At 48.4% G+C, this 22592-nt stretch overlaps 1 protein-coding gene across 1 annotated transcript in view; it reads right to left on the minus strand.

Moving 5' to 3' along the window:
* Positions 1–17270, minus strand: part of ATP9A (ATPase phospholipid transporting 9A (putative)) — a 118963-nt gene extending 101693 nt beyond the window's left edge. The window contains exon 1 of the mRNA XM_081289574.1: positions 16904–17270. Coding sequence (XP_081145700.1) covers positions 16904–17190 — 287 coding nt within the window. The 5' untranslated portion in view covers positions 17191–17270. The remainder of the gene's footprint in view (positions 1–16903) is intronic.
* Between the last annotated feature and the right edge of the window lie 5322 nt (positions 17271–22592).

Below are 22592 nucleotides of genomic sequence, written 5' to 3' on the forward strand. Positions count from 1 at the left end.
ATACTAAGTATACACCTCTCCAAAAGCTCCGCCCACCACGAGCCCTCAGAGGAGCGGAGATCGCAGAGCGCCTCAGGATGATTCATGCTGAAGAAAGCAAAGGGTGCTGGGCAAGCAGGCCTGACAGGAACCACGGCTCCTGGTCCTCACTTGCTGATTCAGTCATCAAATATTTATTGAGGATCTACTATATGGCAGCCTTTGTACCAAGCACTGGCAATCTTAAAACAAGACAAACATTCTGTAGGTGGGCAGGGTGGGAACAAAAAACACGGAAAAGGGAATGTGCCACTGGGTGGGGGGGTGGCTCCCTTAGAGTAGGTGCTCTGGAAAAGAGAAAGCCTGGGAGGCAAGAAGGCAGCAATGCTGTGTGTCCTTGGGCTGGTTAATTAACCCCTCTAAGCCTCATTCTCCTGGGAAAGGAATAACAGAGGTCCCTAGCACTGGGCCAGGAATAATGCCACAGGACAACCCACTTAAAATACCTAGGACAGGGGGCTGGGATTGTGGCTCAGTTGGTAGAGCACTTGCCTAGCATGTGTGAGGCACTGGGCTCGATTCTCAGCACCATATAAATAAATGACTAAAATAAAGGTCCATCAACATCTAAAAAATATATATTAAAAAAAAAAAAAAAAAAACCCTAGGACAGGTCAGGCGATGTGGCTCAGTGCCAGAGCCTTTGCCTAGCATGCACGAGGCCATGGGTTCCATCTCCAATATGGCAAAAGTTAAAACCCCCTAGAACAGGAATGCTGGCACCTAAGAAACCAACAGAGCTAACACAATTATTTAAGGAAGCCAGGCTCTATAGTAGAATGCCTCCGGGTTCAAGTTCATGTACAGGGGAAAAAATTCTTCCAAGAATACCTTATGTGTCTCTGGAGAGCAAACTCATGCTGACAGAATGTTGCCTCTGGTGTTTGTACTACATTCCCAACATTAAAACTGCCAGGGAAGGACCGGGGCTGTGGCTCAGTGGTAGAGCGCTGGCCTTGCATGTGAGAGACACTGGGTTTGATCCTCAGCACCACATGAAAATAAATAAATAAAATAAAGGCGTTGTGTCCCACTTCAACTAAAAATATATATTAAAAAAAAAAAAAAAGTTGCCAGGGAAGCCTCTCATACTGGCGCATGCCTGTAATCCCAGCCACTTGGGATTTTGAGACAGGAGGATTACAAGTTCAAGGCCAATCTAGGCAACTAGCAAGACGCTGTCTCAAAATAAAAAATATAAAGGGCTGGAGATGCAGCTCTGTGGTAAAGTGCCTCTGGGTTCAATCTCCAGCACCAAAAAAGAAAAAAGAAAAAAAACTGCCCAAGAAAGCATGCACAGTAAATATTTAAGGAGGGAATGAATGGATGAATCAACAGTAGCTGTTTTTAGTTTCATGCCCTTAAGTGCACAGAGCTGTGAGATCTGAATACCCTTTCAAATAGCTGGCAACCCTCTGAAATGTCCAAAATCCAAGGCCAGGATTCTCAAGCATGGGTTTTTTTCGGAGTCAGGTACAAAACTGTTCTGGGCCAGTTTGCTGTTCCTGCTTATCCAACCCCAGACAGACTTATTTTTCTTCTTCATACTGGGGTACGAACCCAGGGCGCACTATCATTGAGCTACACCCCCAGCCCTTTTTATTTTGAGACAGAGTCTAAGTTGTGAAGGCTGGTTTTGAACTTGTGATCCTACCTCAGCCTCCAGAATAGCGGGAATTGGAGGCCCATCAACAAGGGGCTTTTCAGAACTGTGCATCCCCAATTTTCCCTTTGTTTGCTTTTAAAGTGACTGCACTGGAGAGCTAATATTCAGAGTGAAAACACTATTTCAAGGTGAAAATACTAATCAGCTTATGAAAATATAAGGTACCAGTTAAGTAAATGAAAGCTGTCTCCTCAAAGAAACACGACTTTGCATGTGTGTATGTGCATTGTTAGGGATCAATCCCAGCACCTACCCCCCACATACTACCCAGCCTCTGTTGTCATGTAAAATGTCATTTGCAGCAGGGGACATGGTGCACACCTGTAATCTCAGCAACTCAGGAGGCTGAGGTAGAAAGATTGCAAGTTTGAGGCCAGCCTCAGCAACTTAGAGACCCTGTCTCCAAAATAAAAGAAAAAGGGCTGGGTGAGTGGGGGTTGTGGCTCAGTTGGCAGAACACTTGCATGGCTCACGTGAAGCACTGGGTTCCATGCTCAGCAACACATAAAAATAAAATAAAGGCATTGTGTCCATCTACTAGGAAAAATATTTTTTAAAAAAAGCGGGGGAAGAGGGCTGGGCATGTAGCTCAATGGCTAAGCGCCCCTGGGTTTGATCTCCAATATCTAAATAAATAAATGTGGGCTGGGGACATAGTTCAGTTGGTAGAGTGCTAGCCCCGCATGCACAAGGCCCTGGGATCAATCCCCAGCACCACAGAAAAAGTAAATAAATAAATTTTAAAAAAAATAAAAGTAAACAAATAAATATAAAGGACCATTTGCAGAGACACTGTGATACCAAAAACCATTAAAATGCTAAGTGGAAAAAGCAGAACAAAAAACAATGTACAAACAGAAATAGAACAGGGAGAAAACATTGGCTGCTCCACTGTTTGTGTTGCCTGTGTTTGGCTTTGAAGGGAACGCCACACTGTTATTTCCTCCACTGCTTTTGTCTGTTCTCCAATTTTTCCTATACACACACACGCTCATTTTTCAATTAAGGGGAAATTAAATTCAGACTTTTCCCCTGTCCCCCTCCAGCAAAAACGACTCAGGAAGGCAGAACTGGGTGAGGGCCTAGAACCTGGAGGCCCAGGGAGCTGTGGGTAACGTGATGGGACAATTTTGCCAGCAGAGATTCGGTGTGACCATGACGTGGCTACCTTGTATACCTAAAACCTAACCTCAGATCACAAGAGAGAAGAAAACTGCGACGCGACAATACCCTCGCCAGGAGGCGCAGAGAAGAAGACAGAGGAGCGCTGGCCAGCCCGGGGGGCAAGGGACCTGCTGGCCGAGGTGAAGGTCAGGACGGTGAAACTGGACACAGGCCAGCTCTCCATCAAGGGGGATGGGAAACGGATCGTGACACACTCATGCATTGATGAGTCAGAATGTTTGCTCGTCTCTCCCCAAAATTTGCGGGCTGAAATCCGAATCAACAAGGTGACGAGATGAGGAGAGGCCCCTGGAGCTGGTGAGCTCTGAGAGGGGACCCTCAGGATGGGATCATAAAAGATACCCAGGGAGCTGCCCTGGCCCTTCCAGGGTGAGGTCAGAGCAGGAAACTGAAGTGTGTGACCAGCGTGGGCCCTCACCAGAGCTGCCATCTGCACCTGATCTTGCTTCCAGCCTCCAGAAATGTGAGAAGAGCAATCTCCGCTATTTGTAAGGTCCCCAGCTTATACTCTGTTACAGCATCCATAAGGACTAGACAAAGGTCGGCTACACACACAACACAGCATGGTTCAGTCTTACAAACCTAACATGGAACCACAACCCAGGCACCCGAGAGCCCCCCTGCATGACCCCATCTGTACAGAGTTCAGCAACAGGCAGGGGCGAGGCAGGGGCTCAGGGGCAGTGGTGGCCCAGCACACACAGGGCCCTGGTTCCATCCCCAGCACTGCAAAGAAGTAACAGGACAACAGGCAAAGCTAATCTCCACTGTTAGAAGACAGGAGACCGTCTGCCACCAGGCTCAGCAGATACTCTGTTTCTGAAGAACTTGTAGCTACAAGGACAATTTTTGAAATTTCTAGAACTGTCCTCTGTCACATTACTTCTGCTAATAATGAGCCTTCACCAAGATTCACAGAGCACACATGCACATATCTCCCATTCCCCAAAGCCTCAAAAATCCCCAATTCCTTTCTCCCCAACAAAAACCATCTGCTCTATGGGCTGGGGATATAGCTCAGGGGTAGAGCGCTTGCCTAGCACGTGTGAGGCACTGGGTTCGATTCTCAGCACCACATATAAATAAAATAAAGGTCCACTGACAACTAAAAATATATATATATTTGCCAATGTCTTGGCTGGGCACAAGATCACGAGCCACTCACAGCTTTGTCGATTCAAACAGCAATTCTTTATTCCTGAACTCACACCGGCCTCTACACACGTTCTGGGGCAATCCCAGTTCTCCTCCACCCGGATCCGCCCTGGTCCTTGAGCAAGGTCACCTTACATGCAATGTCAACAGCGAAATTCCAAGGCAAGTCCATTTAACATGGGGTACGCTGGCAAGGAAATTTCGATGCGTCATTCCTACTTGGCAATGGCCCTCAGCATATATTTTAAATCTGCTCTAAACAGACACTGCAGCTGGGGATGTGGCTCAAGTGGTAGCATGCTCGCCTGGCATGCACAGGGCGCTGGGTTCGATCCTCAGCACCACATAAAATAAAATAAAGATGTTGTGTCCACCGAAAACGGAAAAATAAATATTTAAAATAAATAAATAAATAGACACTGCAAAATATTTCTAATAGGTGTAGGCATTGAAACAGTATTTGCTGCAGAGATTCTCATTAAAATGAGTCTTTTAAAAAACTGAAATGAGGGCTGGGGATATAGTTCAGTTGGTGGAGTGCTTGCCTCACATGCACAAGGCCGTGGGTTCAATCCTCAGCACCACAAAAGAAACAAAAACAAACTGAAATGAGTGTTGGGCACAGTGGCACACACCTATAATCCCAGTGGCTGAGGCAGGAGCATCACAAATTCAAAGCCAACCTCAGTAATTTAGCAAGGCCTTAAGCAACTTAGCAAAACCGTGTCTCAAGATAAAAAATAAAAAGGGCTGGGTATGTAGCTCAGTAGTTAAGTGCCCTGGGTTTATTCCATAGTATAAAAAAAAATAAAATAAAAATAGCTGGGCAAGGTGGCGCATGCCTGTAATCTCAGCAGCCCGGGAGGATGAGGCAGGAGGATCAAGAGTTCAAAGTCAGCCTCAGCAACAGTGAGGTGCTAAGCAACTCAGTGAGACCCTGTCTCTAAATAAAATACAAAATAGGGCTGTGGAGGTGGCTCTGTGGCTGAGTGCCCCTGAATTCAATTCTCAGTACCAGGGGAGAAAAAAAAAAAAAACCTGAATATCATTCTAAACCAAAACAATCCTAAAATGGAGAAAAAAAAGAAAAAAAAAAGCTCTTCCGTTCCTCAGTTTTACCACCTGTAAAATGGGGTCATTAATAGGATTAAATGGGACAATCCCTATAAAACCTTTTAATAGTGCCCAACTTTACCTAATAAGCATGCAATAGTGGTTAGCAATTATTACTCTCATCTAATTATTACAACCAAAGTAACAAGAAATACCAACAACCACAGAAAGCAAAACCAGGAATTGTGAGTAAACACTTTTAGCACAAATATCTGGGGACAGTGCCACGCCCTTCAGAGCACACAGTAGGGGTTCAGGTTACTCCTGGGGAGTGGGTGGGGAACACCCAGCTCCAGGCCTGCAACTTTGTAACATGTTTTCAGACAGGTCTCAGGATTGCCCTGTCTACATCAAATTGCCAGTGAACTCACCCGCATCAGTTAAGATCAGTTGGTTAACACCACACCCGCCTGCAGAGCTCCCCAGGGGGTGCTCCCAGCACCAGAACCTTTGGGTGGCAGAGCAGGCCAGGCCAGGCTGCTCCAGCAGCACAAGTCCACCTTGGCCTGGTTCTGGGGGCTGTGAGGCCGAGGCATCTGCAGGTTGGTTCCCCCCCCCCAGGGCTGTCCTCTTGGCCACAGGGGGTGGTGTCCTCTGTGTCTGTGTCCCCTTTTCCACTCCTATCAGGACCAGTCAGAGGGGCAGGTCTTGCCTCACCTCTGTCATCTGTCCCACAGCCTCACCTCCAAACCCAGTCACGGGGGGAGGTCCTGGGGGCAGGGCCTCAGTACACAGATCTGGGGGTGGGGGCACAATGAAGTCCACTTTCCCCAAATGTCCTCTGCTCAAAGCTTCCTTGGTTACTAAAATTAAAAAGCTGACCTCAGAGTCAAGAACAATAGTCCAAACACAAATTTCTGGCCCAACAAGATTTTTTTTTTTTTTTTTTTAAACAGGCTATGAGCCACTCCTGGTGACACATACTTGTAATTCCAACTCCTAGGGAGGCTCAGCCAGAAAGATCCCAAGTTCAAGGCCAGGCTGCAAACTACAAGATCCTGCTTCAAGATAAACAGGGCTGAGATGTACTTGGTGGTGGAGTGTTGCTGGGATCAAACCCAGGGCTGCAAAAAAAAAAAAAAAAAAAAAACCCAGAAAAAATGAGGAGACCCTCAGATGACAATTTTGTTCTGGGTGAGGGAGGACTTGACAACGTCTGGTGACATGTGGAAGGTCTCCTCACATCCAGAGGGTTGGGTCAGGATGCTACAGATGTCATGCAGTGCCCCCGGGAGGGGTATCAGCAGCACCAAGACTGAGAAGGGCTGAGGCCGACCTGTTGGGCTGACTCCCCCCTGAACCTGCTCAGCAGGCCATGAGCTGCCAGCCAGGTTGACACTGCACACTGCTGCTGCTGCTTCTGTGCCAGGGACAGCGGCCAGGGGGCGGTTCTCTGGCATTCAGCAAATGCCACCAAGATTTAACTGGGAAGAGCATCCATCTCCGGCCCAGCCCTCCTTCCCAGCTCTCACCAGAAGCCTTTCCTCCGGCACAGGGTCCCTTCCTACCGTCCTCACCTCACAGCACAGCACTAAGACCACTAAGCACTAAGGCAACCTGGAAAACGGAACGGCTCTTTAAAAGTCAGGCTCTCCCAGGCTCTCCACAGATCAGCGGGTAAAACACACAGCTGTTGTCCTCTCGGAGCAAGACCAGATCACGAGATTCTTCCCCTCCCAGCAAGAATACTGTGTTTCAGACAGAGCCACCTGGGCATAGGCCACTGCCTCCCAAATGTCAGGCCGGGCACCAGAGAAGCCACAGGAACTTTACTGACTGCATATTTTTTCTTTCAACTGATTCCCTGCTTTTGTTTAAATGTATTCTAGAAGGAAATGTCCCGCCACAATGCACTCTATAAAGAGAGATCAAGCATTACTTGGCACAAACCAAAGGAACCCTAAAAATAACTACTAATCTAAACTCCAAATGTTTGCAAGTGAGCTCTGGTCATATTTCCCACCCACCTCTCTCTCTCTGTATCTATCTATCTATATCTATTCCCAAACTTTCCATCTATATATAGATCAAGATCTGAAGCCCACACGGAACAAGGAACAAAAACAATAGTTAATATAATTAGCACCATCCTAATCGTGTAGGTATGTCATGACTAGGCGAAGTGGTGCACACATGTAAACCCAGCCACTTGGGAGGCTGAGGCAGGAGGATCACAGCTTGAGGGCAACTTCGGCAACTTCGCGAGACCCTGACTCAAAGTAAAAATTAAAAGGGCTCGGCATGTGCTCATGGTAAGGCATCCCTGGGTCCAATCTCTAGGCCCTGCCCCCACAAAATGGTAAGAAGTCTTCTTCTTTCTAAATTAAGTTGAAGTCTGGGCTCTGGAGGTGTTGCTCAGCGGCATAGCATTTGCCTAACGTGAAGCAAGGCCCTAGTGGTCCCAGCACCACAAAAAATAAAAAATAATTTTTAGGCGCTGGGGTTGTGGCTCAGTGATAGAGTGCATGCCTAGCATGCGTGAGGCACTGGGTTCGAGCCTCAGCACCACATAAAAGTAAAATAAAGGTACTGTGTCCACCTACAACTAAAAAATAAATATTAAAAAAATAAATAAATAAATAAATAATTTTTAGAAAACAAAGTCCACTCCCTGCCCTGAGGGAAGCCACAGGCACTTCACGTCTGGCCCTTGTCATTGACTTTCAATGTCTGCTTCTGAGTAAAGATACCCCAAGAACTTTGTGTTTTGAGAAATAACAACCAAAAGTCCAGAGAGGGATGGCTCAAAGCCTTGCCTCCTCTTTCCAATGTGTTGCCCATATGGCCAAGGTCAAGGTCTCCTTGCTCACCTTGGGCAGGGAAGAGCCCTCCCTGCAGGAAAGCTGGGGGGCCCAGCAGGCCTGGCCAGGCTCCTGACAGGGCTGGTAAGGACGCACCTGGGCAGAGGCTGGGGGTGGGGTGGGGTGGGGCAGGGCCACGTAGCTGGCGGTGGGTGACATGGGTGCAGCTGGGCAGCTGGCAGAGGGCCCAGGGAGCAATTCCTGATGGCCCACTGCCAAGGCTCCTTCTGAGCCCTCTGCTCCGGTCTCCGTCCCCGTAGAGGAAGGGAAGACAGGGGTCACTGGGTCTCACCCACCAGCATGGCTCCTCCCCAAACACACAAAGCACAGCTGAGGCAGGGCTTTAAAACCCAGCCCCCACTGTACACACCTCCCAGGAGCTCCCTAAAGAACCCTGGAGCTCTGCACCCCACCCTGCCCCCACCCTGCACAGCGGATGCCGGCGACCTGCAGCTTCCCCACTTGTGAATTCACCCACTCCCTAAAGTTTGCGACCCCAAACTGTCACAGTCATCCCTGGACATTCGCAGATGGCAAAGAACTCAGTGGGCCCGGCACAGGCTGCTCTGGCCGGGCCACCTGCCTCCTGGCTGCAGCTCACGCTCCCGACAGGAGATGTTTTGTAAACTGTGTTTTCTGTGTTTCTGTGCTTTTTCTGGGTGATTTCACCACTGAAAATGGTTGCTAGAAGGCTGGGGCTCCAGCTCAGAGGTAAAGCACTTGGCTAGCAGGAGTGAGTCCCTGGGTTCAACCCCAGCTCCCAAATAAATAAATAACAAGACGGTCTCTGGGGCTCAGTGGCACCTCTGTGTGCTCCCAGCTATTCAGGAGGCCGAGGCAGGAGGATTACCCGTGCCAGGCCAGCCTCAGCAATCCAGAGAGACCCTGGCTCAGAATCAAATAAAACAAGCTGGTGCCCGTGGCACATGCCTGGAATCACGGAAGCTCCGGAAGCTGAGACTGGAGGATCACAAGTTCAAAGCCAGCCTCGGCAAAAGCAAGGTGCTAAGCACCTCAGTGAGACCCTGTCTCTAAATAAAGTACAAAATAGGGCTGGGGATACGGCTCAGCGGTCAAATGCCCCCAAGTTCATTCCCTGGTAATTAAATAATTAATTACTTAATTAATTAAATAGAAATAAAATAACGGCCTGTTAGTACAGGGCTGAACTGTCTAGTGTTCCTCAGACGAGGAAGATGGGAGGTGCCCCACAGAGCAGGTGTGTGTGTTGGACAGATGTGAGTTGAGCATTAGTGAGTCAACAGCGTGTCTCACACATGGGGCCTTCAAACAGGGTCCTATATTATCTGCTGATGAAAACGAACTAGCAGCTTGAAAAAACCAAACCCCATATTTCCCCTGGAAGCCACAGGTCAGCACTTGGTAACTCTGAGCTCACAGGGACGACAGAGTACAACTCCTATGAATAATGAGAATCTGACAAATGCTACCTCATCACGTCACAGAAAGGGCGTTTTTATACCAAAAATTACAAGTGACACCTTCAATAAAATGTTCAGAACTTTTGGTGCCTGGAGGTAAGGCACGGTGATTGAGCACTGTGCACTTACCTGGCATGCAAAAGGCCCTGGGTTCAAGCCCCAGCACTACCAGAATTAAAAAAAAAAAAAAAAAAAAAAAAAAGTTCAAAGCATTAGATTGAACAGACCTATCTGCAGGGCCAGGTGTGCTGGTGCAGCCTATAATTCCAATGACTAGGGAGGCTGGGGCAGGAGGATCACAAGTTTGAGGCCAGCCTCAGTAACTTAGCAAGATACTATCTAAAAATAAAAAAAATAAATAAATAAGAGCTGGGAGTCTAGCTTAGTGGTAGAGCTCTCCTAAGTTCAATCCTTAGTCCTGAAAAAGAAAACAGAAAGAAGAAGAAAAAGAAAAAGAAAAAACCCAGCCCTATCTGTAGTAAGAACTCCTCCTTCCCTGGCCTTATTTCTCTTAGTGCCATGAACAGTGAATCTCACATCCGATGGACCCTGGTCCTGGTACCACACTGAGGATGGCTACAAAGAGCACCGGCCTGCAGCAGCCCTGTCACTCAAGGCTCAGCAACCTGAGCTGTATTTATGAGGGTCCAATACCACTTCTGGTGGCTCTGGTTCCTCTGCGGCCACTGCTGACCGAAGCTCTTGCTCCTGTCAGACCCTGCGCAGTGTCCTAGAAAGAGCGTCTCTCGTGTCACCCAGGATGGGAACTCGCTCGAGGCTCAGCCCTCCCCTATGGGCTGCAGAGTTCCTGACATTTGGATTCTCCATCCTCTGTGAGCTTCTCAAAAAAACAAAGTAAGTTACTGTATAAAACAACCTTTGAGTTATGTATACCAGGATGTATCAAATGCAAATGAATTTTGTCTTTACACTTGAGTCTCAGCCCCAGGATATCTCAAAATTTTAAAAATCCTAAGTCTAAAACACTTCTAGTTCCAAGCATTTCAGATTCTCCACACTCAGGAGAAGGGAAAAACTGGCCCATTAACCTAGGTCCCTCCAACCCTAGAGCCAAACTCTTTACCACTGGGAATTACAGCTTGTTAATATGCCCAACTTTTATGCTTTTAGCTATCAGTTAAAAATCAATGAGTCAGGCACAGTGATACACACCTGAATCTCATGGACTCCAGAGGTTGAGATAAGAGGATCACAAGTTCAAGGTCAGCCTCAGCAACCTGGAAAGATCCTGTCTCAAAATAAAAAATAAAAGACTGGGGACAGACGCAATGGCGCACACCTATAATCCCAGCGGCTCGGGAGACTGAGGCAGGAGAATCAAAGCCAGCCTCAGCACAAGAGAGGTGCCAACCAACTCAGTGAGACCTTGTCTCTACATAAAATACAAAACAGGGCTGGGGATGTGGCTCAGTGATAATGCACCCCTGGGTTCAATCCCCAGTACCAAAAAAAAGGGGTGGGGGGTACAGCTCAGTGGTAGAGCACCCCTGGGTTCCATCCCTATTATTGCATGCGCACACACACACAAATGAATCTTTTTTAAAAAATTTTTAATCTACAACATTCTTATCTTTCTTTCTTTCTTTCTTTTTTTTTTTTTAATACAGCAGTTTTCAAGACTGATCTGGGTTCTAATTCGTTTCTGCCACTCACTCCTGGCCTTAAATAACTGTCTAACCTTTCTGAAGCACAGTTTCCTCATCAGTAAAACAAGGATTAAAAAAAAAAAAAAGGCCAATATCAAAGGCCACTGTGTTATAAATGAGAAACTTTGGCTCAGAGCCTGAACCTGCAGGTCCTAAATACACATTTGTTTCTTTCTCAAGGACAGGTAGTCACACAGACATGGGGATTTAAGTTCCGGGCTCTCAAGTACAAGGTAAGCACCACCTGGAAATGCCTTGGAGGCACCCACCCAGGGGGGGCTCCCTGCTGATACCCAGCCACCCCCAGGGATGGGAAGCCCAGGGTGAGAGCCTGTGCCCAAGGTCTCTCATCTCTCCCAGCTTCCCCTGGTTGCCGTAACAAACTACCACAAATTTAGTGGCTAAAAATAATGCATATATGGGCTGGGCACCTGGCTCAGTGGTAGAGGGCTCGCCCAGAATGCCTGAAGCCCTGGGTTCCATCCCCAGCACCACCAAAGGAAAAAAATAAATAAAGCAAAGCAAACATATTGTGGCTTCTATTACAATTCCAGAGAGTGATACTCCAAAATGGGTCTCACGGGGCTAACGCCGAGGGGTCAGCAGGCTCTGCTCCTTCCAGGGAGAACTGGCTTTGTGGCCTCCCCAGAGTGTGGGGGCTGCCCACAGGCCGGCCTCCCAGCCTCCCGGCCTCCTGGCTGCTCCTTGCTTTCCAGGAAGCAACACAGCACTGCCTCATCTTCCTGACACCCTCCTAGCTCTGTCTCTGACTTTTCAGGACCCCAAGATTGCAATGGGCTCACAGGGACAATCCAGGATGGTTCTGCATCTCAAGGTCATGAACTTCCTCTCATCTAGAAGGTCCCTCTGCCCCTACTCTAACACCTCATCAGGTGAACCAAAGCTAGGAAATGACTCCAATCCCCACTCCACACAAGCTGTGACCTCCAGAGGTTAACACTTAACACTCTTAAATCCATGTGTTAAGAGACTTAGGCCTGCTGGGCATGGTGGTGCACACCTGTAATCCCAGCAGCTCAGGAGGCTGAGGCAGGAGGATCTCAAGTTTGAGGCTAGCCTCAGCAACTTAGCCAGGCCGTAAGCAATTCAGTGAGATCTTGTCTCTAAATAAAATATAAAAAGGGCTGGGGATGTGGCTCAATGGTTATGCACCCCTAAATTCAATCCCTAGTACAAAAAATTTAAAAAGAGAGAGAGATGCAGACTTGATTCCACTAACCAGCTATTTCTGGTCTGCTACAGAGCAGTCGGGGAGGAGAGAAGGGCCTCCTGAGTGAGGTGTCATTCAAACCGTGGGTGCAGATGCCCTCGCCAGCAGGGGAGGAGGTCCAGTACCAAACCATGGGCAACTGCCACATGTAGGAACCGACTGAGGGTGGTGGGGCAGGACACCCACAGTGCTGGCGGGGAAGACACAGAGGACCAGACACAGAGGACCAGACACAGGTCTCAACGACTCAGGGCGGACCAGGGGAGTGAAAGCACATGCCCACCAGGCCCACAAGGCCTGGAATGTTCTCTGCAGCGTTATTTACGAAGCCCCGAGCTCAAGACCTTCCCAACGTCCATCAAGGCCAGTGGATAAACAAGGGTGGCACATCCTCACAATGGAACTCTAGTAAGCAGTAAAAAGGGTCTTCAGTAACATTCTATTAAGTGAAAGAAGCCAGACGAAGTAAGGTTCCATTTATATCAACTTCCAGAAAGGGCAAACGTGTGGAAAAGAAAGCAGTCAGTGGTTGCCTGGAACTTACAAGAGGGATTAATGGGGACTTTGGGAACAAGGAAATGTTCACAAAGTGGATTGCATGACTCTGTGGATTTATTTTTAAAAGAAAATCAACGAACCATAGCCTTACAACAGGTATATTTTATGTTATATTAAAGTACAAAGCGACCCTGCCATTGTACAATTTATTCCCACTGAACAGATGAAAAACCCAGACCCACCGAGGTGAAGCAGGCTTTCCAAGATCACCCCGCTAGTAAAGAGCAGAGCTTGAACTGGAACCCAGCTCCTTGAATCCCAAGTCCAGGCACCTGACACCCAGTCCCTGGTGTCCACCCAGAGGGACTCCACACCGCCAGAAGCAAAGGTCGCAGTGTCATAAAATGCTTCCCAGCAGAGTGGCACAAGCGCCTTGTTTCCCAACTCAGCCATTTCGACAGTTCTCGGTCCCCAGAGGCGGAACCTTTCTCATGAGAGGAAAGAACATTGGGGCCAGAGGCCTCAGCAGACAGGCAAATCTTGGGAAGTGTTAGTAACACTGTCCCCTGGGACATATGGCACCTTTTTTCTGACTTTTCACCTAAATCCCAACCTACAGCATTTTCTATCTTTTGGTTTGGGGACTAGGGATTGAACCCAGGGCACCTGGCCACTGAGCCACATCCCCAGCCCTTTCTTTTTTTTTCTTTTTGTTTTTGAGTCAGGCTCTTGCTTAATTGCTAGGCAGGCCTTAGACTTGCGATGCTCTTGCCTCAGCCTCCCAGGTGTGGGCCACTGCTGCCAACCCCACCACGGCTTTATTATGAGGGACATCAGGTGAAATGAGTAGATTGGATCCACATTTATGCCCCCCTCACTGATTACTCTGTGATCATTTGAACATTTAATATCATTGCATCTTTGTCTACAAAATGAAGAAACTGGAAACTGACCTCAAAAATATGTTGTTTTGGTGGGGATGGACACAGGCCGTTCATCTCAAGTGCCCAGCAGAGGCTGACCATCCCATAGGAGTCTCTCCTTCCTTTAGCACACCCTCCCACCCCCACAGTTACATTCAGGAAGGCTGTGTTCCCAAGGTATTCCAAACACCAGGATTCCCACATTGACATTGCTACTTTCCAAAAATGCAGATTATAACTGAACTAGGGGTGTATATCTGTGGATTGCAGGCCTAGCATGCTCCAGGCCCTGGCTTTAATCCCCTAGCACTACCCCCACACACACACACAAAAAAAAAATGCAAATGCATAGCACTCCAGATACATGATTTGAATCTGAATCCAGATCATTGTATAGAAAATAAATCAGTTCTTGGGCTGGGGTTGTAGATCAGTGGTAGAGCACTTGCCTAGTATGTGTGAGGCGCTGGGTTCGATTCTCAGCACCACATAAAACAAATAAATCAATAAATTCCATCAATAACTAATAAAAATATTTTAAGAAGAAAATAAATCAGTTCCAAAAAAAATCAGTTCCCAAACTGGCAAACTCTAAAATGGATAATTACCCTCCATTCCAATTCCAACCAGAAATCTTACTTTTTAAAATACAAAATTATGTTCAGCACAACCTCCAGGCCTCCACATGAGCAGTGCATATTTCTATTATCAATTAAGAATAATTCCTTATGGGGCTGGGGTTGTGGCTCAGAGGTAGAGTGCTCGCCTAGTATGCGTGGGGCATTGGATTTGATCCTCAGCTACCATATAAAAATAGAGATGTTATGTCCATCTGTAACTAAAAAAATTTTTTTTAATTTAAAAATTCCTTGCATTTTTCTCTTATGCACTGAATCAGAGGTTCTCAACCATGACTGCATATTAAAATAATGAGGAAGCTTTCAAAAAACATATAAATCATCCCTCAGTAAGCATGGGGGTGGGTTCCAGAACCTCCTCAGATACCAAAATCTGAGGATGCTGAAGTCCCTTATATAAAATTGTGTAGTATTTGCATAGAACCTAGGACACATCCTCCACAGTGCTCTAAATCATCTCTAGGTGACTTACATCACCTAATACAATGTACCTGCTACTCCGTGTGTCATTGTTTTTTGTACTGTGTAGTTAATGACAAAAAAAAAAGTCTGTACATGTTTGGTACAGAGGCAGTTTTTTCCACCCAAATCTTTTCAACCAGTTTATTGAATCCATAGCCACAGAGGGTCAACCGTTAGAAGGGGGTCTGGGATGGGCCTTAAGTTCCCCAGGAAATTACACAGTTAGAGCACCCACACCTGATGGGCAGGTGGAATCACTTGGCACGGATCCTGCACTTAGTAGGCGGTTCGTAATTGTTCATGACACAGCTTTAGAGTCTGCTTATCATTTTAACTCATTAAAAGATTTACTGCGGGTGGGCTATGTATGTTCCAGGCCCAGGCTTCAATCCCCACCACTACCAAAAAAAAAAAAAAAAAAAAAGTGTGTGTGTGGGGGGCCAGTGCATAGCACTCCAGATACACGATTTGAATCTGAGTCCACATCACTGTTTAGAAAATACATCAGTTCAAAAAAAAAAAAAATCAATTCCAAAACTCGCAATTCCAGGCCTGGAGCGCAAGTGAATGTAAAAATTAAAATATAGAACTGGGGCTGGGGATGTAGTTCAGCAGAAGAAAGTTCGCCTAGCAGGCAGGAGGTCTTCGGTTTGATCCCCAGAACCACAAAATCCCAAGGGAAAAAAAACACAGAACAGAAGCCGCTGCAGTGGCACGCGCCTGCACCCCGGGTGCAGCCCTTAACCTCAAGCTTGTTTCTTCAATCTAACATCAGCCAGGCGTTCTCACCGGAAGACTCGGGAGAGCCAGGGGCGGGGCCCATCCGGCCGCGGGTAACAGAACATACACACGTGTATATGATCACACATGTAATTCATATTCGTGTGTATGTATATTATATATTTCTACATTTTTAAAAATTCCACTGACACCGAGGGAAGTCACCCTAGGATGCCACCCGTCCCACCGCAGTCCTGCGTCTCGGTTCCGAGCTACTGACGCTGCAAGAAGTGGCTGCCACAGAGAAGTCCCAGAGAGGGCGGGTCCTAAGGCCGCATTTCCCGCCCCGCTGCCGTTCTCAGCCGTCAATGGGCATCACCCACACCTGCGCGGCCTGTGAAAATGCACATCTCCAGGTCCCACCCCCCGGGAACTCTGATTGGCGCGTCTGGGCGAAGCCAGGGAATCTGCATTTTTATGAGCTCCCCTAGTCCTCCTTCCCAGGACTGTTCCAGGCGATGCCACAGCCCCTCAAAACCCCAACAGGTCACCTGCCTTCACTGCACGGGAAAGCGGCAAGACACAAAGTAGCAACCCATGCTCTCTCTAAGGAAGGGAAACCCATCAGGCTGGCATGGCTTCAGAGGGTCCCTTTCCACCGCCCGGCCCGCCTCCTCCACACCTAAACTGCCCTCGCGGTCCGCCCCTGCGGGAAGGGCACGGCTTTGGCAAATCCTGTCCCTACCAGGGGGCTCCTTCCCCCAAACTGGGGAGGGTTGCGGGGACAGTGTCGTCAATCGGCCAGCAGGAGCCCCTCCCACCGTGTTGCAGCTGCCAGTTCCGGCCCACCTAAGGTCGGGAGGCAGGTGGTCTCCGCGCAGCCTCGACTGACTGCGACCTGGAGGCGCTGATGGGGGACCCCGCGGCGAAGGCCGCGCCCTCCCCCCCATAAGGAAGCATATCTGCGCTCGCAAGGAATGTTCCCCGAGCCCAGCAAGCCTTCCTCCAGACCCAGTCGAGATTACAACTGCAGGGAGTGATCTCGAAACAATAAACGAGGAAAAGGCTCGGAGGATTCTAATTCCGCACGCCTGTAAACAGCCTTGGGCGGGCCGGCTTCCCAGGGTTTCCAGAGGAAGGTGGGCGAGGGAGCGAGGCAGCCAGGCGCTCGGGCCCAAAGGGACGGGCTCAGGCTGGATGGCTTCAGAGGGTCCCTTTCCAGCGTCCGGGCCGGCCCGGCCGCAGCTCATGGCGCCCGGCGCGGCGCGCAGCCAACCTGTCAGGCCCGGCCGGCCGGAGCGCCGGCACCCGGGCTCCCAGGCGCGCACGGACAAAGGAGGGGCGGCCCGCCGGGCCCACTCACCCGGCGCGGGGCCTGCTGTCCATCCGCTTCTTCTGGCGCACCGGCTGCAGCGGGATGTTGTCCGTCATGTCGGCGGCGCCGCCCGCCTTGGCCGCCGCGCCCCCCGCGCCGCCTGGGCCGCCGCCCGGTCCGGCCTCCGCGCCGCCGCCCGCCGGCGCCGCGCCGCCCCGGGGGAGGAGGCGGCGGCAGCGGGCGGGCCGGGCCCGCAGCGAAGGGGCGAGGTCGCGAGCGCCGGGCCACGCGCGGAGCCGCCCGCGCGGCCCGACCGACGGACACGGGCGCACCATGAGCCCAAGCTCCGCGCTGCGCCCGCTTGCTCCGCGCCGCGACTGCCACGGGGGGCGGCCTGGCCGTGTCCGCGCCGCCGCGGCAGCCGCAGTGTCCCCGCCCCCGGCCCGCGCAGCGCGCCCCCCACGCGCGCCCACCCGGCCACGCGCCCCCCGCCCACGCCCCGCCGTACGCGCGCGCGCCTTGCCGCCGCACCCCCAGCATCCACCCACCGGCCAGCCCTGCTCAAGGCCCACCCATCTCCAGCGTTCACAGTCACACGCGCACCTTTCCACACTCACCCCATCACAGGCACAGTCATGTTCACACATGCACACATCCTGCCACGCTCAACCCCCAGCAACACCCCATATCCTCAATTACGCGCACTGTACACGCAGGCACAACCCACCACATCTCACCCCCTTTTGGTCACTCTAGTCCGTACACCTTACATCTCACACATGTGTGCCCCCCAAGAATCATAGTCACATGGGGACATACACCTTGGCACACTCAGCTTTTCAGACTCCCTCACCCTTTATTCACCCTGTCTGGATCCACACCCTCACTCTCCACCTATACTCCTGGAATTCACAACCGCACACACTGCCTCATTCATCCGAACACCCTCACACTACCTGGCACACTCTATTTCCACATTCCCTCCACCAGCCACCTCTTTGGACTTACACATGTGCCCCACACTCAGTCCTCAGACATGGAGTCAGGCTCTACTATGTGTCCTGTGATTCACAGTCACACCTGACCCCTTCCACATCCACATTTGCACAAAATTTCCAAAGGGCTGATAAAGTTTTGTGAACACAAGAAAAAAAGTTTGGGAAAGAGGAAGGAGGTTAAAAGTCAATATGTAAAAAGCCTCAAAATGTAATAATAATAAATCAATCTAAAACTAAAGCAAACTTTTATTTATTTATTTATTTATTTATTTATTTATTTATTTATTTATTTTGAGTACCAGGGACTGAACTCATGGGCACTTAACCACTGAGCCACATCCCCAGCCCTATTTTGTATTTTATTGAGAGACAGGGTCTCACTGAGTTGCTTAGCACCTCCCCATTGCTGACGCTGGCTTTGAACTTACGATCTTCCTGCTTCAGCCTCCTCAACCACTGGGATTACAGAGCATGCGGTGACCAAGCCCGGCTTAAAGCAAATAGTTACACGTAATTATATTTCATGTTGGATGTGGACAGCTTTTCGTATGTTTGCCTCCGTAGAGGGTGGAACCACCAAATACCCCATTGTCTGGGGCACTGTGTGAAAAAAAAATGTGGAACTATTAGGATCCCAACTAAGTTTGGGATGTGTGACTTATGTCCTAAAGAAGTTGCTTAAGAAAGGAAGCATGTCAAGGCTGGGGATGGCCCTGGGTTCAATCCTCCAAGGCTGCCATTAAAAAAAAAAAAAAAAAAAAGGAAAGGAAAGGAAGGAAATGGTCGTTAGAAGCTCCTGCATGTAACTTTGAGGAGGAAATAGCATTCTTTGGCTAATAGGCCTGTGCTTCCTGTTCTCTCTCTCTCCTACATCCAGAAGGATACTCCACATGTAGAACACATAGCCACCCCCTAAATCTCCCTGGGCCAGCCCCTCCAAGCCCCACCCTCAGATCAGCTGTAACCAGTGGATATATGCAATAAACGTGAGCTATTGTTTTTATCAAGCACCTAAAACCTGCACAGAGTTCCATGTTCCCCCAACTGTAATCCAAGTGGGAATGATCCAACCTACTTCACAAGTGAGGACACGGAAGCTCAGTGGCTGCACAAAGCCACGGGTTAGCCAGCAGCCAGGCTGAGCTTAAAGCCGGGTCTTTATGCTCCAGAAAGCAGGACCCACACTTTTCATGACACTTCCCGCCACTAACTAATCCTGATTCCAAATACATTCCGTCTCCCTCTGGTCCTTAAGGGGGAATCTGTGTCCACTTTCCCAACTGCCTTATTTTCTAAAATATGCGGTACCAGTCATGGCCCCCTCATCCAGGGTCCTAATGTCACTTCCATCTCCTCCCAGCTTCGGAGCTTGAGGCAAGTTAGGAGATCTGCAGGGCCTCTGCTTTCTGATCTTAAAATGGGGATAGTGATGGTAACAGCCTCCTAGGATCCTTAGAAGGAGTGCATGAGTGGATCATGCATGTTAAGAGGGTGCCTGGCACAAAGGAAGCTCTGTGAGGCTCCTCACGACAGAGTGTCAGAAGGATTCAGGGCCACGAGAGCATGGGAAAAGTCACCTGTTACGACTGCTACTACTATGGCTATGAACATTGTTTACTCCCAATCCAAGAATAAATGCCACAGTATTATCAATGGTTATCGGTGGATAAAATAGTTCAGATAGATTTGTTTGTTTGTTTGTACCTCACTAAGTTGCCTAGGGTGGCCTCAAACTTATGGTCCCTCTGACACAGGCTCCCATCTCTGAAATTAGCTGGGCAAGTTGGCACATGCCTGTAATACTAGCAACTCAAGCAACTGAAGCAGGAGAACAACAAGTTTGAGGCCAGCCTGGGCAACTCAGTGAGGCCTTAAGCAACTTAGAGAGCAGCTGTCTCAAAATAGAATATAAAATCTATAAAAGGGCTGGGAAAGGGGCTGGGGATATAGTTCACTTGGTAGAGTGCTTTCCTCGAATGCACAGGCCCTGGGTTGAATTCCCAACACCACAAAAAAATAAAAAAATAAAAGATATAGCTCAGTTGGTAGAGTGTTTGCCTCACATGCACAAGGCCCTGGGTTCAATCCCCAGCATCAAACACACATACACACACACCAAAAAAAAAAAAGGGGGGGGGCTGGGGATGTAACTCAGTGTTAAGCATCCATGCATTCAATCCCCAGTACCCCCCCTCCAAAAAAAAAGTTCACAGTCACTGGGATTACCAACATGTGCTACTGGGATGGGCCAGATGGGATTCTGAAACAAAATTAATAGTCTTTTGTTTTGTTTTGTTTTTTGGTCATAGTAGTCTTCAATTTACAGAAAACTAGAGCAGACAGTAAAGAGACCGCCACATGTTCCATAATCAACCCCAGGCTTGATTCACAGTTTCTCTCATTAACATTTTGCATTAGTATGTATGCACATCCAGATGAAACTTTTTTCTTTTCATTTTGTCAATATACTTTTTCTCTAGTCAACATATATTACTACTTTCACAATAATGTTTTCTTGGAATAAATTTTTTTTCTTTTTTTAATGTTTATTTTTTAGTTGTAGTTGGACACAAAACCTTTGTTTTATTTATTTATTTTATGTGGTGCTGAGAATCGAACCCAGGGCCTCTCATGTGCTAGGCGAGCGCTGAGCCACTGAGCCACAACCCAAGCCCGAAATAAAATTTCTACATAGAAACTTTCTTTACTTTTTTTTTGTTAAATAGAAAAATCTTAAAGACCAAAAAAGTCCCTATGAAGCCCCTCCAAAGGTAGTAACACCTGCAAAAAAAAAAAGGGGGAAATCATGGGTGGTTTTTTATTGCTTTTGCTTCTCCAAATATTCTTTTTAATAGGAGAGGAGGCATTTTTTAAATACTGCCTTCCAGCAAGGCTGCCTCAGGACTCTTTTTTTTTTGGGGGGGGGGGGGCAGGTATTGGGCATTGAATTCAGGAGCACTCAAGCACTAAGCCCACATCCCCAGCCCTATTTTATATTTTTCTTAGAGATGGGGTCTGAATTGCTTAGTGCCTCAATGTTGCCGAAGCTGTCTTTGAACTCGAAATCCTCCTGCCTCAGCTTCACAAGCTGCTGGGATTACAGGCTTATGTCACTGCGGAAGTAAGACTTTTAAAGGCTTTTGTTTCATTTTATCTCATTGTGAGAAAGATCCAGATGGTTCCATGAGGCAGGAAAAAGGCCAGGAGTTCCTCCAGGGCAGTTCCTGGAGGTATTTAATGTGGTACATTATGTGATCTAATGACACAGTTTAATATGGTTCATGGTAATAACAGTAGGAGCTTAAGAGCAGACCTTGGGGAAGGATTGAGCATGTGGCAGGCACTGTACTAAGTGCTTCTTAGATGTTCTCATTTTTGTCCTGAATCCCTCCAATCCTAGGAGAGGGGCAGGGTCTGTGCAGCGACAGAACAGGCAGGTTAGACAGGGGTGTGCCTCCAGGGACAGTGACTCTTCCTGGCCCCATGGTCCCACCTCATGGTTCAGTCTTCTTAGGAACAGCTCCCCTTTGGGGGGTGCATAACAGCTTTCTCCAACCAACAGGCCCTGGGTGCAAGAAGTCTAACTCCTAGACTCCTGGAAAGGTCTCTGAAAGATAAGCCAGTCTAACCAGGCAGGTGGTGCACACTTATTCCAGTTTACTCGGGAGACTGAAGCAGGATATTCGTAAGTTTTGAGACAAGACTGGGCAATTTAGCTAGAACTGTTTCAAAATTTAAAAAGATAAAAAAAAAAGAAAAGGACTGGGAATTTTGCTTTCCAGAAACCAAAGAAACTGGTCCATAGACTTCACACAACATACCCCATGATGTCAGGTATGGGCCAGAATATCCCTGAGACTCTCCGTTCTGACCTTATAAAGCCTCAGTTCACAGACCTCCATGCTGGCCGGTGGCTGCTTGGATCTGCCTTAAGGAGGCGGTGCTTGGTAGTGAGCTGGCAAGGAGTCAAGGCTGGGGACAGAGGACATGAGGTCCTCCTGGAGCCTAGAATCTTCCGCCTGAATGAATTATCTCTGAATGGACACTCTAGGTATTCCCCAGAGTGGCTTCTCTGCCTTGGCAGCATTGACATTGGGCTGAGTGTCTCTGTTAGAGAACCATCCTGCATGGAAAGGTGTGACTCGATGCGAGTGGCAGCCCTGTGCCAGTGTGATGACCACAAATGTGTTCAAACGTTGTAAAACGTCAGGTGGGGGCAAAATTGTCCCTGGCTTGAGAATCATGGAGCCATAGGTGATGTTAAATAATTTTTAAACCTTTGTCTCTGAACACTTGGTAATCCTGTCCACCACCTCACTAAGAACACCTTAGGTTAACAGCTTTCTACAATCAACATATAGAGCCAGGAAACTGTGTGTGTGTGTGTGTGTGTGTGTGTGTGTGTGTGTGTGTGTGGTGCTGGGGATGGAACCCTGGGCCTTTTGCATGCTGAGTCAGCACCAGGAGAAAACCAACAGAAGAGGCCATCACTCAGGTCTTAGAATGTTCCAGGTGCGAGAGAGTTAATAAGAAACAAACCCTGCTTCTTGAAGGAGCTGTAAACGACCTTGAAAGGTGACAAGGAGCTGATGACAAGGACTCCTCAAGGTTAGCAGTGCCCTTCACCACCTTTGAGCTATTTTGCAACTATGTAAGTTGCAGAAAATTGATAGTAATGCAAATGATTGTTTATAGAAATGCAAATGAATTCCCCCCTAATATAGCTCATTATCTGCCCT

Source organism: Spermophilus citellus (assembly GCF_964194105.1).
Source record: "Spermophilus citellus genome assembly, chromosome: 4".
Classification (NCBI taxonomy): Eukaryota; Metazoa; Chordata; class Mammalia; order Rodentia; family Sciuridae; genus Spermophilus; species Spermophilus citellus.